This window comes from Plasmodium brasilianum, chromosome 13, assembly GCF_023973825.1.
Source record: "Plasmodium brasilianum strain Bolivian I chromosome 13, whole genome shotgun sequence".
NCBI classification, from domain to species: Eukaryota; Apicomplexa; class Aconoidasida; order Haemosporida; family Plasmodiidae; genus Plasmodium; species Plasmodium brasilianum.
The window spans coordinates 540,433-562,532 of record NC_090126.1 but is presented as its reverse complement, the minus strand read 5'-3'; the positions used below and the strand labels follow the sequence as shown (position 1 = coordinate 562,532).

At 28.9% G+C, this 22,100-nt stretch overlaps 5 protein-coding genes across 5 annotated transcripts; 3 read left to right on the top strand and 2 right to left on the bottom strand.

The window, feature by feature from the left end:
* Nucleotides 1-1,084: 1,084 nt before the first annotated feature.
* On the top strand, nucleotides 1,085-5,596 carry MKS88_004807 (DNA-directed RNA polymerase III subunit RPC2; the record flags this gene model as incomplete). The annotated part of the gene is made up of 1 exon (XM_067218013.1): nucleotides 1,085-5,596. The coding sequence occupies one exon, from the start codon at nucleotides 1,085-1,087 to the stop codon at nucleotides 5,594-5,596; it is 4,512 nt and encodes a 1,503-aa protein (XP_067071188.1).
* Nucleotides 5,597-7,079: 1,483 nt separating this feature from the next.
* Nucleotides 7,080-9,254, bottom strand: MKS88_004806 (Tat binding protein 1(TBP-1)-interacting protein; the record flags this gene model as incomplete). Its single annotated transcript, XM_067218012.1, has 1 exon — nucleotides 7,080-9,254. One exon carries the CDS (start codon nucleotides 9,252-9,254, stop codon nucleotides 7,080-7,082), a length of 2,175 nt encoding a protein of 724 aa, XP_067071187.1.
* A 762-nt stretch (nucleotides 9,255-10,016) lies between these two features.
* Nucleotides 10,017-11,132, bottom strand: MKS88_004805 (thiosulfate sulfurtransferase; the record flags this gene model as incomplete). Its single annotated transcript, XM_067218011.1, has 1 exon — nucleotides 10,017-11,132. The coding sequence occupies one exon, from the start codon at nucleotides 11,130-11,132 to the stop codon at nucleotides 10,017-10,019; it is 1,116 nt and encodes a 371-aa protein (XP_067071186.1).
* Nucleotides 11,133-13,718: 2,586 nt separating this feature from the next.
* Nucleotides 13,719-16,520, top strand: MKS88_004804 (uncharacterized protein; the record flags this gene model as incomplete). Its single annotated transcript, XM_067218010.1, has 1 exon — nucleotides 13,719-16,520. One exon carries the CDS (start codon nucleotides 13,719-13,721, stop codon nucleotides 16,518-16,520), a length of 2,802 nt encoding a protein of 933 aa, XP_067071185.1.
* Nucleotides 16,521-16,561: 41 nt separating this feature from the next.
* Nucleotides 16,562-21,880, top strand: MKS88_004803 (uncharacterized protein; the record flags this gene model as incomplete). The annotated part of the gene is made up of 1 exon (XM_067218009.1): nucleotides 16,562-21,880. The coding sequence occupies one exon, from the start codon at nucleotides 16,562-16,564 to the stop codon at nucleotides 21,878-21,880; it is 5,319 nt and encodes a 1,772-aa protein (XP_067071184.1).
* Nucleotides 21,881-22,100: the final 220 nt, after the last annotated feature.

The window sequence follows — 22,100 nt, the reverse complement described above, 5'->3', positions numbered from 1 at the left end:
GATGCATAACATTTTTCCGTTTAAAAAAATAGAATAAACAGAAAAAATGATAAATGAATAAACGAATGAACGAACAAATGGGCAATCAAATGAATGAAAAAGGGAAGCTATTTTAAAATTTAAAATAAAATATTCTATCTTTTTTTATCCTTCACTTTTATAAAAATAATTTTCGTCTGTGCAACTTAGATGGGTGCGAAAAAAAAAAAAAAAAAATTTGCAGAAAGAGTGTTTGGGAGCTTGGCTCTGTGCATATGTAAACATTTTATTTGCATACATATATATTATATATTATATATTATATATTATATATATATATATATATATGTTCATACATTCGTGCGTATATACATATATTGTATAGATCGTCCCAACGAATGAACAACATCCATTTTTAATTCACCATAATAATTTTACTCTTTTTCTTAAATATGATGCAAATTAAAATTTTGGAAAAATGTTTGGAAAAATTGACATGACTATTTAAATGCAAAAAATAGGATAGCATTTAAAAAGGATATAGAAATTATAGGATATATATTTAAAAATATTATTTCATTATTTACACTTTTTTTTTTAATTTTCTCTTTTCTATAAAGCGTAAAAAATTGTAAGTAGCATTAGCGGCAATGATTGTCATTCTGCAGTGTATAGTATTATATTAGAATGAATTCTATAATGACTCATGTTACACTTTGTATATAATTATTTGTATAATGAAATATATGTAACATTGTGAAGAATGAGATATTATAGTGGGTTAATAAAATACGTATTTTAAAAAAAAAAAAAAAAGAAGATTCGTATGGAAAAATAACAAAAATGAGAATGTAACCATTACTTCGATATTTTATAGTTAAAATAAAAAAAAAAAAAAAAGGCTAAGGCTAAGGCTAAGGTTAAGGTTAAGGATAAAGATAAGATTAAGGTTATGGATATGGTATTTTGTTAAGCTGGTAGAGTAATAAGAAACGAATTTGAAACTTGTAAAAAGTGTATTTGTATATGTATGTATGCATACATGTACTGCGCTTATTTTTTCTTTTTTTTTTATGTTGCCGTGTTAAGAATTACTTGATTTACCATGAAAAGGGTAATAAATATTAAGGCAAAAAAAAAATGTGCAAAAATTGAAGCAAATGCAAATGAATTTTATGAATACAAAGGGGACACAACAGATAACGGGCATGAACAGAAGGTAAACAGTATAAAAATAAAAGGCGAAAATGTAGAAGTAGGAGTAGAAGTAGAAGAAATAAAAGAAATAAAAGAAATAAATGACGGAAAAGAGAAAATAAAATCCAGCGCTGTAACTACCGGAACTTTATGCGAAAATGTGTTAGAAGAAAATCTCAAAATGAAATTAACTAAAATGGACGTTAGCGATAGAGTTGAATATGACGATAGTTATAGTGGTGGACACAACTGTAGCAACAGTAGCTCCATTAAATGCAGCTTAAATCTCCATGCTAACCGTAGTAATGACGACGACCAAAACGAGTATACGAATGCGGAGCGTGGAGAAGAGAAAGCACCAAACGGTACTAACAGTAATATAAAAAAACTGGATAACATAAGGATAGAAAATAATATAAGCAATCAGAGTTATCTTGTTAATGAAGAGGATAATGTTTATTGTTATAACGAAGTGAAAAGTGAAGATGGGAACCACAAAAGATTCAAAGGAGAGTGCATTAAACGTAAAATTGAGGAAATGAAGAAGGAAATGAAAGAAGGAACGAAGGAAAGCGTGAAGACAGAAGTAACGTACAACAGTTCATACTGTGATAACGATTTTTCCAGCATTACTAACCTCAACGATGTTGAAAAAGAATTCGCAGGACTTGTCGTTAAAAATAAAAAACATAATAAAAATATTTATGAGAAATCGAAAAGCATTAACAATTTAAATGAAAAATGGAAATTATTACCTGCATATTTAAAAGTAAAAGGTTTAGTTAAGCAGCATATAGAATCTTATAATTATTTTATAAAAAGAGAGATAAAAACGATAATGAATGCAACTACTAATAAAATTATAAAATCAGATATTGATGAACATTTCTATGTAGAATTTTTAGACATTTCTGTTGGAAGACCATCAGTAGAAGAAAATATGATTGAAACAAAATTGACACCTCAGATATGTAGACAAAGAGACTTAACTTATTCAGCTCCTATATATGTAGATGTAGAATATGTAAAAGGAAATAGTATAGTTACAAAAAGTAATGTAGAGATAGGTAGACTACCTGTTATGCTAAGAAGTGATATATGTGTATTAAATAATAAGAACGAAGAGGAATTGATGAAATTAGGGGAATGTCCATATGATCCAGGAGGATATTTTATAGTGAAAGGTACTGAGAGGGTTTTATTAATGCAAGAACAGTTATCAAAAAATAGAATCATTGTTGAAATGGATATCAAGCATAATATATGTGCAACTATCACATCTACTACTGCAGAATCTAAAAGTAGATGTGCTATTGTGTATAAAAACAGTAAATTGTATTTGAAGCACAATTCTTTTATTGAAGATATAGGGGTTTGTATTATACTTAAAGCTATGGGATACGAAACCGATCAAGAAATATTTCAAATGATAGGGTCTCATCGAAATTATATGAACGGAATATTACTTTCTTTGTACGAATTATATACAGAAAATATTAAAACAAATTTGGATGCTTTGCTATATATTGGGAAAAAAATTAGACCGAGATTATTAGCCAAAGGGTTCTTTAGTTCAATGAAAGAAAAACAAGTAAAAAATGAAAAGGATATAATTGAAGAAGGATTAGATTTTTTAAGTCGAGTTTTATTATCCCACATTCAGCAGAAGAGTAAGTATGATTTTCGTAACAAAGCTAGATGTATTTGCCTTATGATTAGGAGAGTTTTAGATAGTGCAAATAATCAAAACGAGTTAGATGACAAGGATTATTATGGAAATAAAAGGTTAGAATTAGCTGGACAGTTGATATCATTGCTGTTTGAAGATTTATACAAGCGATTTTATTTCACCTTGAAAAAGCAGATAGACCAAACGCTAAGCAAATATATGCAAAGTAGTTATAACTCGAAAATGAGAAACAATAACGCAAGTGGTTATATCAACTCTAGCGGTAGTAGTAACATCAACAATAACAACAACAGTAGCAGCTATAGTAGCAACTTGAATGATAACTACCCAGACGTTTTTCGAAATTTACCGAAGGATATAATAACAAGAGGAATGCAAACTGCTATATCTACAGGAAATTGGAACATTAAAAGGTTTAAGATGGAAAAGAGTGGAGTGTCACAAGTGTTGTCTCGTTTATCGTTTATTGCATGTATTGGTATGATGACAAGATTGAATTCTCAATTTGAAAAAGGGAGAAAAGTTAGTGGCCCTAGAGCTTTACAACCATCTCAGTGGGGTGTATTGTGTCCATGTGATACACCTGAAGGAGAGTCGTGTGGTTTAGTAAAAAATTTAGCCTTAATGACGCATGTTACAAATGATAATGAAAACAATAAAAATTTGATTGAAATATTATATACGTTAGGTGTAGAAGATAGTGACAGTTTAACAGGAGAAGAAATATACAAAGAAGGTGTTTTCTTTGTTATTTTGAATGGAATATTATTAGGAGTTCATAAAAGGCCTCAACGATTTATGCAAAGAATAAGATATTTAAGGAGATATGGGAAAATAGGTGAATTCGTTTCTATATATGATAACTTTTTACATAATGCTATATATATATCAACAGATGGAGGTCGCTTATGTAGACCGTTAATTATTGTTGAGAATGGAAAATGTAAATTATTACCAGATCATATTAAAGCTTTAGAAAATGGTAAAATTAATTTTTTTGATTTACTGAAAAGTTCAGTTATTGAATGGATTGATGTGAATGAACAGAATAATTTATTAATCGCATTAAATGAGGAAGACATATCTTCAAGTACGACTCATTTAGAAATAGATCCATTAACAATTCTAGGGGTTGTGGCTGGATTAATTCCATACCCAAATCACAATCAAAGTCCAAGGAATACATATCAGTGTGCTATGGGGAAACAAGCCATTGGTGCAATCGGTTATAATCAATTTGTTAGATATGATACATTGTTATATTTACTAGTATATCCTCAAAAACCTTTAGTTAAGTCTAAAACGATTGAATTTATTAATTTTGAAAAATTACCTGCTGGGCAGAATGCAATAGTTGCTGTTATGAGTTTTTGTGGATACGATATTGAAGATGCCATAGTATTAAATAGATCTTCAATAGATAGAGGTTTTGGTAGATGTATGTCCATGCGAAAGCATTCAGTGGAACTGAAAAAATACTTCAATGGATCCAACGATATTGTTTTACCCTCCCCACTGATTATTAACAAAATACAGAAAGAAAAGCAGCACCAACAGCAATATCAGTCTCAGCATCAGTCTCAGCATCAGTCTCAGCTTCAACCGATACAAGGAAGTGAAGAAGGCACCAAATTGACAAAGATGAACAATAACTTGTTAAGAGTAAAAAATAATACGAATGCACAAATTTTAGCAGATATAAGGAGAGAGGAGGAGTCTACAAGAATTGCATATAAAGATATGAAGAAGTATCACTCGTTAGATATTGATGGAGTTGCATCTATTGGGTACATGTTAAAAGAAGGACAAGTATATGTAAACAAATATTCACCAAAAAATATAAAGGATCATGTGAAAGATACAAGCAAAATCGATATTAATGATTTTAAATTAAATGAAATAAAATATAAAAGTGTATATCCATCTTATATTGATAAAATAATTTTTACAGAAAATTCGGAGGGATTAAAAATATATAAAATAATTATGCGTCAAACAAGATTACCAGAACTAGGTGATAAGTTTAGTTCAAGACATGGACAAAAGGGAGTAGTTGGTTTGTTGGTAAATCAAGAAGATATGCCATTTACTGAGTCAGGAATATGTCCTGATTTAATTATGAATCCACATGGTTTTCCATCACGTATGACTGTAGGTAAATTGCTAGAACTTGTAGCATCAAAATCTGCAGTTATGGATGGAGAGTTTAAATATGGTTCTATATTTAGTGGTACCCCATTTGAAGAAATAGCCAAAATTTTGTTTAGGTATGGTTTTAATTGTTCAAGTAAAGAATTGCTATATTCAGGTTTGACTGGTGAACCTTTAGAGACCTATATTTTTATGGGACCTATTTATTATCAAAAATTAAAGCATATGGTTCAAGATAAAATACATGCTAGGGCTAGAGGGCCAAGACAATTATTAACAAGACAACCTACTGAAGGAAGATCAAAAGAAGGTGGATTACGTTTAGGTGAAATGGAAAGAGACTGCTTAATAGCTTATGGTGTTAGTAATTTATTATTAGAAAGATTAATGCTAAGTAGTGATGTGTGTGATGTTTATATTTGTGAAGACTGTGGTATAATGGGATATGATTTATTTTGTACCTTTTGTAAAAAATACGATAAAAATGTTGTGGTTAAAATGCCATATGCCTGTAAATTGCTATTTCAGGAGCTGCAAACTATGAACGTTTTTCCAAAAATTATAGTAAAGGAGTCCTAGTTTTGATGCACACATCTTTGTGTGTTTTCCTGACATCCTGTATGTATCTCCGTATTCTTCCCCTTGCTTATTAACGCAGCTATTTTTATTGTGCTCATTTCACGTTGTTCTTTTTCTTTTTCCTTTTTCCTTTTTCTCTTTCAACTGTGCTCCATTTTTCTCATTCCTTTTTTCGTTTTGCCTTTTCCTTTTTCCCTTTTTTTTTTTTTGTGTTAATCCATTCTGGATGGCATGCCAAGCAAATGAAAGAGTATGCAAGTAGCTCTAAAGATTTTATAAAACTAACCGCAAAAAAATAAAAATAGGATGTTTACGCGTTTTAATAAATAAAGAAAAAACCATTAATTCGAATGAATTACATATTACACGCTCATAAATTTATGTGTTTTGTGCGCTAGAAAGCTAAAAGCTTTTGTTTTATTTCAAAGGGGCACTAATTTTATTTATAAATGTAGACATGTTTGTAACGTGCTATTTTGAAGTCTTTATTTGGAATTTATAACTATGTGCTGTGTTTTCTTGACGTTATTTCGTTGTTGTACTATTTCGCTGTTGCGTTGTTTCATTATTGCTTTTTCGCTTTTTTGCACTTTTCCTTTTTTTTTTTTTTTTCCCTTAACCATTGATAAATCTGCAAAATAAATTAAAATAAACTTTTTTGTAAACATTCCATTTTTGTAGTTGCTAATTGGGTATATGTTAGAATCGTTTGTGCTACATACATAATATATGTACATTAAAATATTGACATATTTGCTTTTAAGGGGACTAAAAAAAAAAAAAAAGTACGGCTTCAATGTTTGCCTTTTTTTCAAATATATATTTAATCTGTTACTGGGAATTCATGTATACACAAAACAGATAGGGTTCTTTTTTTTTTTTTTTTTTTTTTTTTTTCCCTTTTCATTTATACGCATAATTAGTTGCTTCTTTCACATTCAAATATATTTGAAGATTCTTTTTTTTTTTTTAAATATTAAATAATGATCCATGTGAAGGATATATTGGGGGAAGGATATTACTGTAGGCAATTTTTTAGCACACGTCTCATTAACTTTAGCATTATTGTGTATGTATACACTGTAAGTTAAAGGATGCTACCTTTTCGTACCGCTGCTTATGCAAGTAGCCTTTGAAGAACATATACAAAGGATTCATAGGAAGGATGTACAATCTAAATTGAGCATGCTCTTATTTACCTTTACTTTTTTAATTATAAACAGTCGTGTTATTATCAGTGCTTGTATATTTCATAAAATTCTCTCAGTCTTAAAAAATGGAATGTTTTAAAACATTCATTTTAAAAGTAGGAGCAGCATGAGTGTTCAAGGAAAGCATAAAAGGATCATATGGATACATACATATTTATATATAAATATGTATATGCGTATATGTATGTACACGTATGTATATGCATATATATAGGTACATGTATGTATATATGCATATTTGTAAATTTGACCCTTGACCTGGTAAACAAACATTAAAAGTATAAATCGTACGGAATGACATCCTCATCTACGTCAATTCCCAAATGGTATATGACCCCCTGAGTATCTTTTTCAGTTAAGCTAGCTATACACTTAATTATTTCGACACATAAACTTTTTCGTTTAAGCCAGGTAGAGTGTAAGTAGCCGTGTTTTCTTTTAATAAGTTCAATTTCTTCCACAGTTAATTTACAATTTTTATTTGTCTCTTCATATATATTTATCTCTTCTTCAATTTGTTGAAGAGATTTTTTATATTTATCGGTATTTTTAATTAACTCTAAATCTTGAATAAGCTTTTTTCTTTTTTTAACAAAATTGTTATAATCATTTTTGGCTATTTCTGTTTCCTCTTTTATTCTTTCGATGTCCTTTTTTAACTTGTTAATTTCTTCCATATTTAAGCTTTTGAACTCTTTTTGATTTATTAAGTAAACCTTTGCTTTTCCGTACTCTTTACATTGAAGTTTGTTTTCCACACTTAGTTCATCCATTAGTTTTTGAACAGAGTTTTTGCTTATACTGCCGTGTAGATTATCATATACGTTGACAACAGAATACGGTCTATTGGTTTGTTTCATATATTTGAAAATTTTTTCTTTTGCTTCTGACTCGCATAAGGTAACTTTAGCTTGTTTTCCTTTGTTTAATTCGTCATTCTTATTCATTTTTTTTTTTATCTTCTTCCCATTTCGTCCTTTTTCTTCGTCGTCTACTTTTTCGTCATCTTGTTTTTTTTCATCTTGGTTTTTGTCTTCATGTTTTTCGTCGTATGCATTTTCATTGTCTGTATTTCCTTCGTCAGCATTTCCATCGTCTGCATTTCCATCGTCTGCATTTCCATCGTCTGCTTTTTCGTCGACTACAATTTCTTCTATTTTTTCATTTCCTACTTTTTCATGGTCTGCTTCTTTTATGACGTGTTCAGGATAAATAGTACTTTCTATCTTTAAAGAACTGTCATCCGTTTTTATGTTGTCTTTTTTTCTCATAGTATTGCTACTTTTTTTTTTCACTTTTTCTTTTTTATCATTAGCATGGTGATCCAATTCTTGAATATTTTGTTTTTCCTTTTTATTTTCGTTTACTTTTTTTTTCGCGTTATTAGCTTTATTTATTTTCTTGTCTTTGTCACTATAGTTATTTACATTCCCCTCTTTTTTCCCCTTCTCTACTTTTATATGTTCTATTTTTTCCTCGCATGTTTCTTCATTTTGAATTATCTCTGGTAAGAGCATATTATTTTTATTGCTAGCGGAGTTTATACTTTCAAAATTTGTATTATAATCTTGCTTTTTATTGTTTTTCCTTACATTGGCGTCTTTACCCTTTTTATCATCACACACTTTTTGTTTTTTCTTTGTCATATGCTTCTCCTGTTTTATTTTCTTTTCGTTTACATCATCGTCTAGCTGTTCTTGCACCTTGTCATTAGGTCCCTCTACTCCGACATTTATACCTTCCTCTACTTCGACATTTATACATTCCTTAGCTCCGACATTTATACTTTCCTTTGACTCATCATTTATTCCATCCTTTTCCCCTCCATTTTCTCCTTTTTGCTCATTTTTTTTGTATTTTCTTTTTTTTAAACTCTTTTTATTTTCACTGTCATTAGGTACGTTGACAGGTTTACTAGTATTAGGCGGTCTATTATTTTTCGTTTTGCATTTTTCATATTTTTCATAATTCTCAGATATTTCATCATTTTCCAAATTTTTTTGATTTACATAATTTTCGTGATTTTCATGATTTTCATAATTTTCGTGATTTTCATAATTTTCGTGATTTTCATGATTTTCATGATTTTCATAATTTTCGTGATTTTCATAATTTTCATGATTTTCATAATTTTCAGAATAACTGTTTGTAAAGGGATAATCCCTATGATTTTCTGTTTGATTACACCCCCCCCCATCTTTCCTTTTTACATATTTACCCTTTTCACATTTAATTTTTTTATGTTCTTCTTTGCTATTACCAAACTCATTTATTTTTTTTTCTTCATCTTTATTTTCCGATATGTTCTTATGTTTTTTGCTCCCTTTGCTCTTCGTGTTTTTTTTGGTTAAATTGTTGTTGTTCATACTATTTGTATTTTCCGAATTTTCAACAACATCGTTGATTTTCCCCTTTTCAACCTTGTTTTTGTTTCCACCCTTTTTCATTTTTGATCAACGATGCTTGCGTATTTTGCTTGGTCCAGCTTATAGTCGTATGCTCAGATCAATACAAAGGCAAATGTACACACATACATATGTACGCGCATGCACTTTTTTTATGTGAACATATATTTGACCATTTGAAAAAAAGAGATTATATATTTTAAAATTTGTATCATTTGAGGACTAAGCAAATGTTTTTGCAGTTTAAATTATTCTCTTCCTATTGTTTCAAAAATGCACACATATTTAAATACATGAAAGGGATTGTTAAAATAGTAAAAAAATGCAGGGAGTAGTTAGGATGCTCATATAATATATTTATAAGAAACAATGTGTTGTATATACACTGTTGTTTTCCTTGAAAAGTGGTTTGAAGAATAAACTAGGCTTAATTCGAAGAAGTGTTAATTAAGTTTATTTCTCAGTACACTAAACAAAAAAAGGGGGGATAATGGAAGAAATTCAAATGCATACAAAAAAAAAAAAAAAAAAAAAAAAAAAGGAAAAACAAAAAAGAAAACATATGCATATACATATACATATACATACACACATACATATACATATACATATATATATTTATATTTATATATTTATAGCCAAATAGCATACTCCACGTGGGGCTGAACATAAAAAATGGGACTACTGAAAAGAAAGAAATACATAATTAATGATGTGCAAATATCTTAAGTTTTTTACATGGTAAAAAGGGAAAATAAACAACGAAACAGGAAAACAAAAAGCGGCTAGTTCTACCTAATGTTTCTACCTAATGTTGTATTTATAGTGTGCGTATTCGACGAAACTGCCCTGGTTGAATATTAATTTAGACAGTGGTTTATTTAGTAGATGCAAAAGATATAACAGCACGCAAGCACTAATGCCCTTGTTGCATGTTAGTATAACTACATTTTCTTCATTTAGTAGACCGTATTTATCAAGTATGTTCTTTATCTCTAATTCGTTTTTAAATGTTACATATTTATATGTTTCATAATGTTGATTTAAAAAATAATGATATGGTATATTTATTGAAAAAGGAATATGATTATTAATTTTTTTCTCCTTTTCATTTATTGATAATAATGCACTAAAGAATTTGTTAGGTCTAGTGTCAACTAGTAAATAGTTTGTTATTTGTAGCTTTTCTTTTGATATAATAAGCTTTTCTATATCTAAATAATAGTATATGCTTGTTTTCAAATTATTATTTATTTCATCCTCATTTTTATTTAAATGTTCTTCAATTATTTTATCTACATTTTTACTTTTCTCCTTATCTATTATATGAATATTACTTTCTTTTTCTACAGATGTTATTGTATCTTTTTCCTCATTTAACCACTTATTTAAACCGCCATTTAAAATTTTTACATTTTTGAAACCGTAAATTTTAAACATGAACCAAATTCTAGGAGCATAAAATATATCATCTTTTTCATAAAAAATAATTGGTATATTTTCTAGAGAAGTTTTTCTTATATTCGTTTCATTTCTTGTCAATAATTCCTTTAAGTACGTAAAAAATTCGGACTGTGTTGGAAAAAAAAAAGAAAAAATCGAATTTTCATTAGATGTAACTACTGAGTCAAAGTTGATGCTTCCTTCTATTTTTTCCTCCTGATCACCGCCATTAAATAAATTTTCACTTTTATGTACTTTTATATTATACCAACTGGTGTCGAAGAGCAAATACTCTTTTTTGTTTTTTATAAGGTTGTACAATTCATCGGTTTCAATTAAGTAGCTGTATTTTTTTTCTTTTACTGCACTAAATTTTCTCATGAGTTGTACGCTATTAGACGAAAACAACTCTTTAGCAGAGTTTTTAAACAACCATTTTGTTGGGTTAGAAATTTTTGTGAAATTACACCTTTGCATGATGGGTTATTATATATGCATATGAGTATAATATGTATATATATTTATATCTATATTTTTTTTAAAACGAATGGAATTTTTTTTTTTCTTTTTTTTTTTCACAATATTTATGTACTCTTTAAGGAAAATGAACTACCTTCTTAAAAGAAGAAGTAGAAGAACTCACATATAAAAAAAATTGGTTCAATATGAACGCGCTGTGGTATATTGTGCATATGCTATTTTATTGTTCCGCAGTATTGTGCTTTATTTTGCTCTATGTGTTTGCCTTATGTTTTTGCTTTACGTTTTTGCTTTATGTTTTTGCTTTATGTTTTTGCTTTACGTTTTTGCTTTATGTTTTTGCTTTACGTTTTTGCTTTACGTTTTTGCTTTACGTTTTTGCTTTATCTTTTTTTTTTTTTAAGTTATAAAATTCTTTCATTTTAAGTCTAAAATACAGACATCTTATACTTTTTATAAATAACAATAAAATATATTTGTGTACATTGCATAGTTCTCTTTTTTTTGCAATACATAAAAATTTTATTAACATGAAAATTGTATATCAACTAGGTACAAAGAATTGTTTAAAAATAGTTTTTATTTTACGTGTTAACGATAAATAGTATTTCACCGCAAACATTTAAAAAAATACTTTTATATTTATATAATATAACGCCCATGGATGGCTTTTACTTACTGCTGAATGTGTTATATAGTTTTTTGTTATCTACGTAATCCGAAGCAGTGAGCATTTTTTTTTTTTTGTAGCATAGTGGGCGTACGTCTATTGTTTCTTTATTAAATTTGTTTCCTTCTTTAAATAAATGATTACTGTAAATTTTAATTTTTTTTTTTTTTTCTTTAACGTTTTGTACTTCTTTTAAAAAAGATTGTGGGGGAAAAGAAAAAACAAATTCTTTTATTTTTCATTTACATAGTTATACTGTTCGTAGACAAAGCTCTCTTTTGATGTACTTGGATTAATCTGTAGTTATTGCGAGAACAGGTCGCATAATGAATAGGACTTGCATAAATCTTTCAGTTCTTTTTTAAAATTGGTCCCATGTCCATATATGTGAATGAATGCGTTTAGTAGTATACTATAATGAAAATTAAATTTCATCCATGTATGGAAATTTTTTTTTTTTTTTTTTTTTTTGCATGGTTTATTAAAAAGAAACATTAAAACTTAACAGGTAAATATTTTAATTTTTAATTATTTTTTTTTATAAATTATGAATATATAGTATATGAGAATATTTTAACTAAACAGTAAATATGTTTCAATTATTATTCTTTGTTTTGTTTTGTTTTGTTTAGTTCTGTTATATGTTGTATGTTATGTGCTATCTGTTATTTGTCATTTGCCATTTGTTATTTGTTATTTGTTATTTGTTTTTCATTATTTGTTATTTATTATTTATTTTTTATTTTTTTACGAAAAAAAGGAGTGCACAATTTTAGTAGATTGAAAATATATGAAACATTCATTTCTATAAAAATATTTTTTTTTTCATCTAAAGTAAATTTGTTTTAAGGAGTTGAAGTTTCATATTTTTATATTTCCATAAAATACTTATGTGTATATGTATACATATATATTAATTTTTTCAATTTAAATATATGGTAAATACCAAATTTTTTAAAATCGCCAAACTGGTATTTTGCAAAATATTAATGTGTTGTAAAAATTTATCGGTGTGCAATGTTGTAACAGCAAAAAAGGAGGGAACGAATAAACAACAATGAACAAACAAGCAAACAAATGTGCAAACAAATTAGTAGTCGTACAAATTAACAAACATACAAAAAAACATATATGCATGGAAATAATGATTAATAAAAATGTACTTTACACGGCTTGTTATTTATCTATGCCTTTCCTTTCTGTACTTTTCCTTTTTCGTTTAATTTTTTTACTATAACTTGTTCATAAAAGAACAATTTTTAAATAGTTTTTCATTTTAATTTTTATCATTGTTTTCGTTGTTATTTTTATTTTTTTTTTCGTTATTGTTTTTATTTTTTTTAAACCTTAAAAGTTGTAACTGTCCCAATAAAATATTATTTTGTTGGTCTACTCATATTTAACCTGAAAAAAAAAAAAAATAAAGAAAAGACAAAATATAAAGTGTGTTGAGAAGGGAAAAAAAAAAAAAAAAGGACGAATATTCCATACAAATTCAAAAATGTATTTAATAAAATAGAGGAAGTAAAATTATATTTTTTTGTTTTTGTTTTTTTTGATATAAGAACAAGTTTTGTTGTATTTTTACTGCATGTTCTGAGTTAACAATAATCATTTGTTTTCTTTTTTTCAAAATATAGAAGATAAGTTCAGGATAGTACAACTGGCAAGTATACTTTTTATGTGGGGGACAAAAGGAGAAAAAATACAGCAACATGTAAATATACACACATTTAAATAGATACACATATATATATATATATATATATAATATATATATATATATATATATATATTATACATACATGTATTCATTTATAAGTACAAATGTATACAATTTCAATTTACACATAGTTGAGAAAAAAAAATAAAAATTTACTTGTCCTGTTAATGTAAGTAGTACAACAAAAAATATGCTAGCGAAAAGAAAGGACATCCTCATTTTCGAGAAATGGTGTTATGTCAACAAAGAGAGACAACGAAAAATGAAACAAAAGAAAAGAAGAAAATTGCTAAAATGGAAATATTTGTATAGTGAAAATACGAATAATAAAGCTCGCAATTTAAAAAAAAAAAAAACCTTAGTATGCAAGGTAAGTAGAATTGTAGACTCTTATTTAAAAAGAAATGTAACAAGAAACAATAGCCGTAAACGTATTTTAAGGATAAAAAGATTAAAAAAGATGAAGAGAAATAGTGAGACTGATAAAAAAGGAAGCAGTGTGGATGCAAATATAAAATTGTTACAACGCAGAATGGAACTTGTAAAGTTGTTATTACTACGAGAGAAATTTTCATATTTAAATTATAAGCCAAATAAGAGTTATGATGAAAAAAATTTTTACAGTGATTCAACATCGGCATCGTCAAAAGGGTTTGTAGAGTACATAGATAAAGGAGGTAATAATGGGAGTAGCAATAATTTTGAGTACAGCAACGATAGTAGTAATGGAGGTGGTCATAATGTTAATCATATTGGCTGGAAAAAATGGGAAAAGAGTTTCATAAATGGAAAACAAAGAAGTTTTGACTATGTAAATCAGGTAAATTGCAGTAGAAGTGTTGAAGTGCATACTTTATTTACTTTCTTCTGCACAAAACTAAAAGTGAAAGATAAAGAGTATTTTAAAAATAAAAATATGCTACATAAAATTCCATTAAAGAAAAATGACTTTATTAAGGTTCAGAGTAGCAAAGAGTACTCTACCAAACTGAGTAATGAGTACATACCTAAGAATAAGGAAAAAGTATTAAATGATATAAGAGGTAGTCCTAATAAAGCTCCACCTTATAAAAATTACAACAATAGTCATAGTAATATGAACAATGCATATAATAATTGTAATAATAATAATTGTGTAAATGATGGAAATGACAATAGTAACGAATATAAGGAAAACGTACATTATGAGGATGTTGGTAATAACGTAATTACAAATGCTTGTAATAAAGAAGAGCAAGATGTGAATAATGTTAAAGAAGCTGAGATTAATGAAGATCAGTTTGCAGATGAATTTGAATTCGATGATTTTGATAGCGAAGGGAATAGAAAAGAGAAAACTTATTACACAGACAGGTGTATGTTAGATAAGAGCGTAAAAAGAGAGTCCATATTGGACAAGTTAAACTTAGGATTGGATGATAAAAAAAGTTCTACAGGTAAAAATGAACAAGCAATGAGAAATAAAATGTCTAATGGTAAAGGTACCCCCACAATCTCTATGTCAACCAGTGATAAAAAGGAGCAAATAACAAATAAGCTATATAGTGCGAAAAGTGGAATTAGTCCTTCTAAAATTCCCGTGGAGAAAAGAGAGAAAGAAAATCTAAAAAAGGAAGTTGAAGATGTAAAAAATGAACCTAATAAAGAAAAAATGTTACATATGAAAAATAATGGTAAAATGGGAAGGATACAAAAAAGTAATAATAACATGAAACATTCAATACAACATGATAAAATGTTCCCCCCTAAGAAGGGACCCAATAAGAATTATCCCTTACAAGAAGTTCAGTTAGAAGATAAACAAAAGCATCTTATTGAAAACCCATTGAATAGTCAAGAAAATATCCCAATAAAAGGGCAAATGGGGTATGACATGAAAGGGAAAATGGGTTATAATAAGAACAGCCAAATGGGTTATAATATGAACAACCAAGTTGGATACAATATGATGAACGGCTATATGGGGTACGATATGAACAACCATATGGGATACGACATAAGCGGATATATGGATTATAGTATGAACAGCCAAATGGGTCATAATATGAACAGCCAAATGGGTCATAATATGAACAGCCAAATGGGTCATAATATGAACGGCCAAATGGGTCATAATTTGAACAGCCAAATTGGCTATACCGTGAGTAATGCACCAAATTACCTAATGAACAGTACTGCTAACTGGCAGTTGAATAACCCCATGAATATGTCAACACAAGTCTGCAACATTTCTACCCCGTTTCCCTTAGGAAATGGTAATGAAAACTTAATGAATAATGAAATAGCAAACTATTATTCTAATTTTGGAAGCTATAATAATAATAATGATATTAATGAAAATAGTGGTGGTGATAACCAAATGATTACATGTGGTGAGGAGATTAAAAATATGAGTTTGAATAATAAAAATTTAGTCTTATATAATAAGGGTAAATTAAAATATGATGAAGATTTTACTTTAAATTACATCCTTCAAAAATGTGAAGACGATGACAAGTTTTTTTGTAGCAATTATAATGATAACTACAATAGCAATAATAATAGTGGTAATAATAATTTTGACGCTTTAGAAAATGTAGATGAAAAAAGAGGCGAGCTAAGAAGGTATACCAATGGAATGAATAGGCTCGTAGAACAAATGTATTTTTACGACAACTTTTATGATGAGTATAAAATATGCGATGAAAAAACAAAGTCTTCGAGCAGTTTTCAAAATATTGTTGACACTTCTTTAAATTTGAATGTTCATGATGAGAATAGTGAACGGGTAGGAGATAACCAAGAGAGTAAACAGTTAATTTCCAAAATGGAATTAAAAATAAATGAGATCGAAAAAAATATAAAAGAATTAAAGGGTAAGGAAAAAACGAATGGACAACTTGTAAATAATGATGAGGATAATGATGATGATGATGATGAGAAAAAAAAAAAAAAAAAAAAAACAATGATATCACTACCGATGGAAGGAAATCAAAAAATGATACGATCATAAATAAGCTGAAAAAGGAAATTGAGAAAATTAAGAGGGAAAATATGAAGAACAAAAAAAAGAAGAAGAAGAAAGATTCGAAAATTAAAAAGAGAGGGGAAGAAGAGGGGGGAGAAAACCACACGAAAGAAATCATAGGAAAGGAAGATGTTGCACGAGATATGGACAAAGGAGTAGACAAAGATGCGGAAGGATGTGCGAACGGAAGTGAACAGGGGAAAAATAATAACTTCCTTATAGACAACCTAATTAACACTGAGAACTTAAATAATTTAAAGAGTGAAATAATGAATAATGTGTACTATTATATATACGAATCATATGACCAGAAGGATTATGAAATTTTAGAAAATCTAGCTAAAAAACATGAAATAAAAGGAAGAAAAATAACTTATAATGTTAATTTACCCAAATACAATTTTCATGATAAAAGAACATCAAGTGCTTGGTTTCTAAACCCACAATATGAAAATTATATGATAGAAAAAAAGAAAACAAGAAAAAAAGAGTATTCCTCATCAACATATGAAATGATAGAATTTCTATTCAATGATAAAGAAATTAATATGGACCCTAAAAAAATAGAAGAAAATAAAAGTGCACTTATATCAGATATTAGAGACAGCGATTTCTCGTATGAAAGTTTTATAAGTGAAAAAAAGAAAAAGTTGAAAAGAAATAAAATAGATTTAATTAAAATGAAAAATACCATTATTTTCAAAAAAGGACGGAGTATTAAGTTAGAAAAAAATGAACTAAAGCAAAATTCGAATAACGGTATAGTAAACACAACAGGTGAGTGCAAACAAGAGGGAGGGCAAGGGGAGGGGAAAACACCTGGTGAACCTCAACAGGTGGAAGAACAACCAAGGAAGGACCACAGTGAAAATGATTTGTTTGGAACAATTAACAATTATGTACCTGATATGTCCCTATTCGATATTTTTAATATCGTTACGGATAAGGAGGATAAGTACAGCAAAAATGGAAAAGAGGTTGTACCCTGTGTAGATGTGATACAAGTTCAGACAGAAGAGGACGATAAGGAAGTAACGGATGGCAAGGAAGTGGTGGATGGAAAGAAAGCGGTGGGTGACAAGGGAATAAACACCGAAGGGAAAGTTACTGATGACAAGGATGTAGACGTCGAGAGGGAAGCCGCTGTTAACAATGAAATAGAAAAAAAGAAGAGAGAAAAAGAGCTCCTAGAACTAGAAATAGAGAATATAAAAAAGAAAAAGGAGTTAGAAGAGTTAGAACTGCAACTAATAGAAAATAAAAAAAAAAAAGTTTTAGCTATGAAATCCACAGATGACAGGGAAAAAGAAACGAATTCAAAAAAGGAGAGAATACAAACAAAAGAGAGCATACACACAAAAGAGGATGCAAGTGAGGATAAGATAAATAAGGAGGAGGAAGACAGTAAAGGGTGTGACAAAATCTCGAATGAAATGAGTGAGCAACAGAGGGAAAATGCTGTCGAGGTGAAAGATAACAAAATTGTGGAAGAAAAGAAAAATAAAACAAGCGAATCTCTATCACTACAAGAAAATGAAATTAATGATTGCTTGAATGATTATATAAAACAAAAAAAAAAGAAGGAAAAAAAAAAAAACAGTTGGGCCATGTATGGTAGACCTAAGGTTAAAAGAGAAAGAAACAATATTTTGAGAAAAATGTCCACTTCAAAAAGTTTTGATGTATTTGATAAGTACACTTATTATGCTGAAAGATTTTTCGAAATTGTCACAGGATATAATAGTGAACCAGATAATTTTTCCCATTACAGTGAGAAGGAAGATAGTATAAAGGAAGTTAGCACAGAGGATAATAAGAATAAAAATATTGGTAATGGTAATAATAATGATAACGGTAATATCAATAGTAACAGTAATAGTAAATGTAATAATAAAAGTAAACAAGAAGAGTGGTGTAAATCTAATGGATATAAAATGGACATTCATAATATAGGAGAAAAAATAAAAAAGAATATTAATGAAAATTATGATTTTTATCTATTGGGTAGACCAAAATATGAAAAAAGGAATAATTATCATAAATCTAAATCTACTACTCATAATACTATTTTAAAAAAAAATGGTATAAAAACGAAAAAAAAAAAAAAAAAAATTTCTTTAAATAGATCTATTTCACAAAATAAGCTTTCCAAAATTGACCAGTTCAATATAGGTGTTATAGAAAGCACAAAATTAAAGTTAAAGGAAAAAATAGAGCAAAAAAATAATTATTCATTTGTCCGTAATATTATGGGCAAAAATTTGCAAAAATACAATTTAATCAATGATGAAGAAAGGGTAAAAAACGTCGATTTGAAATTTAAAAGGAAAATGATATATGAGGCATTGGATGACACTGATTTTGTTGGAGACTTGGATGAAATAAGGAAAGAAAATTTTGAAGAAATGCATATTAAAAATGGTTCTTTTTGTGAAAAGCGTGGTGAGTCTGAGTTATTGGCGTACAGGAGAGAAAATATAAACCAACTGAGCAAAAAGGAAGAGGTGAGAAGGTTAGAAGAGATTAAGTGGGTGGAGGAAATGAAGCAGGTGGAAGAAATGAAGCGAATGGAAGAGGTGAAGCGAGTTGAGGATATAAGAAGAAAAAAGGAGTTAAGAGAGTTAGAAGAAAAGAGAATGGCCAAGGCAATGCAGGAAGAAATGAAGCGGATAGAAGAAGCGAAAAGGGTGGAAGAAGCGAAAAGGGTGGAAGAAGTGAAAAGGGTGGAAGAAGCGAAAAGGGTGGAAGAAGCGAAAAGGGTGGAAGAAGCGAAAAGGGTGGAAGAAGCGAAAAGGGTGGAAGAAGCGAAAAGGGTGGAAGAAGCAAAAAGGATGGAAGAAAAGAGGGTACAAGAAATGAAAAGACAGGAAGAAAAAAGAAGACGGGAAGAGATAAAAAGACGGGAAGAGATAAAAAGACAGGAAGAGATAAAAAGACGGGAAGAGATAAAAAGACGGGAAGAAAAAAGAAGACGGGAGGAGATAAAAAGACAGGAAGAGGTAAAAAGATTGGAAGAAGTGAAAAGAATGGAAGAGATAGAAAGACTAGATGAGATAAAAAGACTGGAAGAATTAAAACAACTGGAGGAAAAAAGGCTGGAAGAAATGAAGATACTGGCGCAATTGAGAAAATTAGAAGAATTAAAAAAAGTGGAAGAAATGGGAGAGGACAATCGATTAGGACTGTTAGAACTTTTAGGTGAAAAAAAGGAAGGCACAGAAATGAAAAAACGAGAAGAAGAACAAAGTCTAGGAAATGTAAAAGAAAAGGACTTATTCAGTAATTTTTTAAAAAAAATATATAGAGCAAATCCGTTGTCCTATTATTACTTAAAGGAAGATAGGGATAAAATTGGAAAATTAATAAGCGACAAAGAAAAAGAAGCAGATGAAGAAATGAAGTCAAATTTGTTAGACACATTAGAAAAGGAAAAGCAACAAAGAAACAGAGAAAGTGCCAATTATTTTAGCACAAAAAATAATTTAATTATTGATGGAAAAAAAGAAGATAAGGATGAATACGACCATAAGGATGAGGATGGATACGAAGATAACGACCAAAATGTGAAAGAAGAGGACAAAAATATAAAAAAGAAAATCATGCCCAACTTATCTTGCACAAAAAATTATGACATTTTTGATCAACTAGAAAAACAAAGGAAAAGAATTTTTCGGGAAAAAAAGGCTAGCAGTAAAATCAGTTCAAACAAAGTTGGTAACAGGAATTTGTTAAAAAATACGTACATGAACAATTCGCTGATAATAAGCAGTCTCAAAAATAAGAAGCAGGAGAAGCCACAGGAAGTGTTCCAGAGAGAGGAGCAGCAGGAGAAGCCACAGGAAATGTTCCAGAGAGAGGAGCAGCAGGGGGGGAAAATACAGCGGAAGCAGATGCAGGAAGAGAAGAAAAAAATGTTACTGAGGATGAGGAATAGAAATTTAAAGTACAACAGTTTGCAAGGGGAAAATTTGCGTCATTTTATGGAAAAAAATTTAGGAAATAACATATCGGTATCAGACAATGAGGATAACATATATGGCACTAATGATGACGAGCATGATGTACATAATGTACATGGTGTATATGATGTAAATGATGTATATGATGCACATGGTGTACATGATACACATGGTGTATATAATTTACATAACCCATATGTCGCACATAACGTGAACGATTCACATGATGATATTTTTTTGACAGAAACAGAAGAGTCATTTTTAAAAATTGACGAGAGTGATATATCAAACTCACATATATTTAAAACACACATATATAAAGAATCCTACAACAATAAGGGAAAGGATGGTGATCGAGATATTAGAGAATACTTCAAGAACAACTATGAGTCTTCAGATATAAGAAATGATTCCCTTTATCCTGAAAACTTTACACTATCAGATGAAATAAATAATATCAGTAGTTCTAATGCTTATAAACATAGTGGTTGGACATATGACGAGCTACTGAAAAGTTATGAAAAAGAAATTAATATAAATAGAAACCTAAAGAATTACAGAAATGAAGAAATGAAAAACAAATATCCATATTTGGGGTATTATAAGGATGATTTATCAAAAAATAGTGAAGAGGCTCATTTTGATTTTGAAAAGAAAAAAAGTGAATATGAAAAGAAAAATTTTTACAATATAGATAGGTATAATTTATATGACAATAATATCTTAACAAGTAGGGATTCAATAAAAGCTGAGGAAAAAAATTTTTCGAATTTTGATTCTTTAAAGGGTTCATCTTCATATTATTATTATTATTATAAAAAAGGGGACCCTTTTACTAATTATTCCTTTGAAAAAATGAGGAGTGAAAATTATCATTATGTAAAGGGGACTGTGGCGGGGGAAGGAAGCTCTAACCTCAAATTTGATTACAACGATGGTGGTAATAATGCCATTGGCGGTTCTAATGACCTTGGAAGTAGTAGTGCCATCGATAGTAATAACTACATTGACGGTAGTAACAACATTGATGGTAGTAACAACATTGATGGTAGTAATAACATTGATGGTAGTAACAACATTGATGGTAGTAATAACATTGATGGTAGTAATAACATTGGTTGTAACGGAAGAGGTGATCATAACGATCATGGGGATATACTCACGAAAATTATGAACAATTTAAATGGTTTAAACAACAAAATAAAATCCATAGAACTTAATTTCAATAATGATAAGTATGAAAAAAATATTTCCGATATATATAATACAGACGATTTTAAAAAAGATGAGGATTTATATTCTTACTCAAATTATCAAAGTAACGGTCTGGTAAATATAAACATGCATAATAGTTATAAGGACATGCATTCGCGTTATTACGTTTAAACAGTTCACAAATTATTTGCACAAGAGGGGTATAAATTTTAATAAACATTGCAACATCCTTTTTTGCAAACAACTGAGTGTATATATATATATATAACAACGTCACTTATTTGAGTTGACTGAGTATTGATACTATGGAAAAGGGACTTAATATATAACGAGAAAACTTGAAAAAATAATTCCTGAGAAATGTAGGCCTGACTTCACATTGTAATGGGAA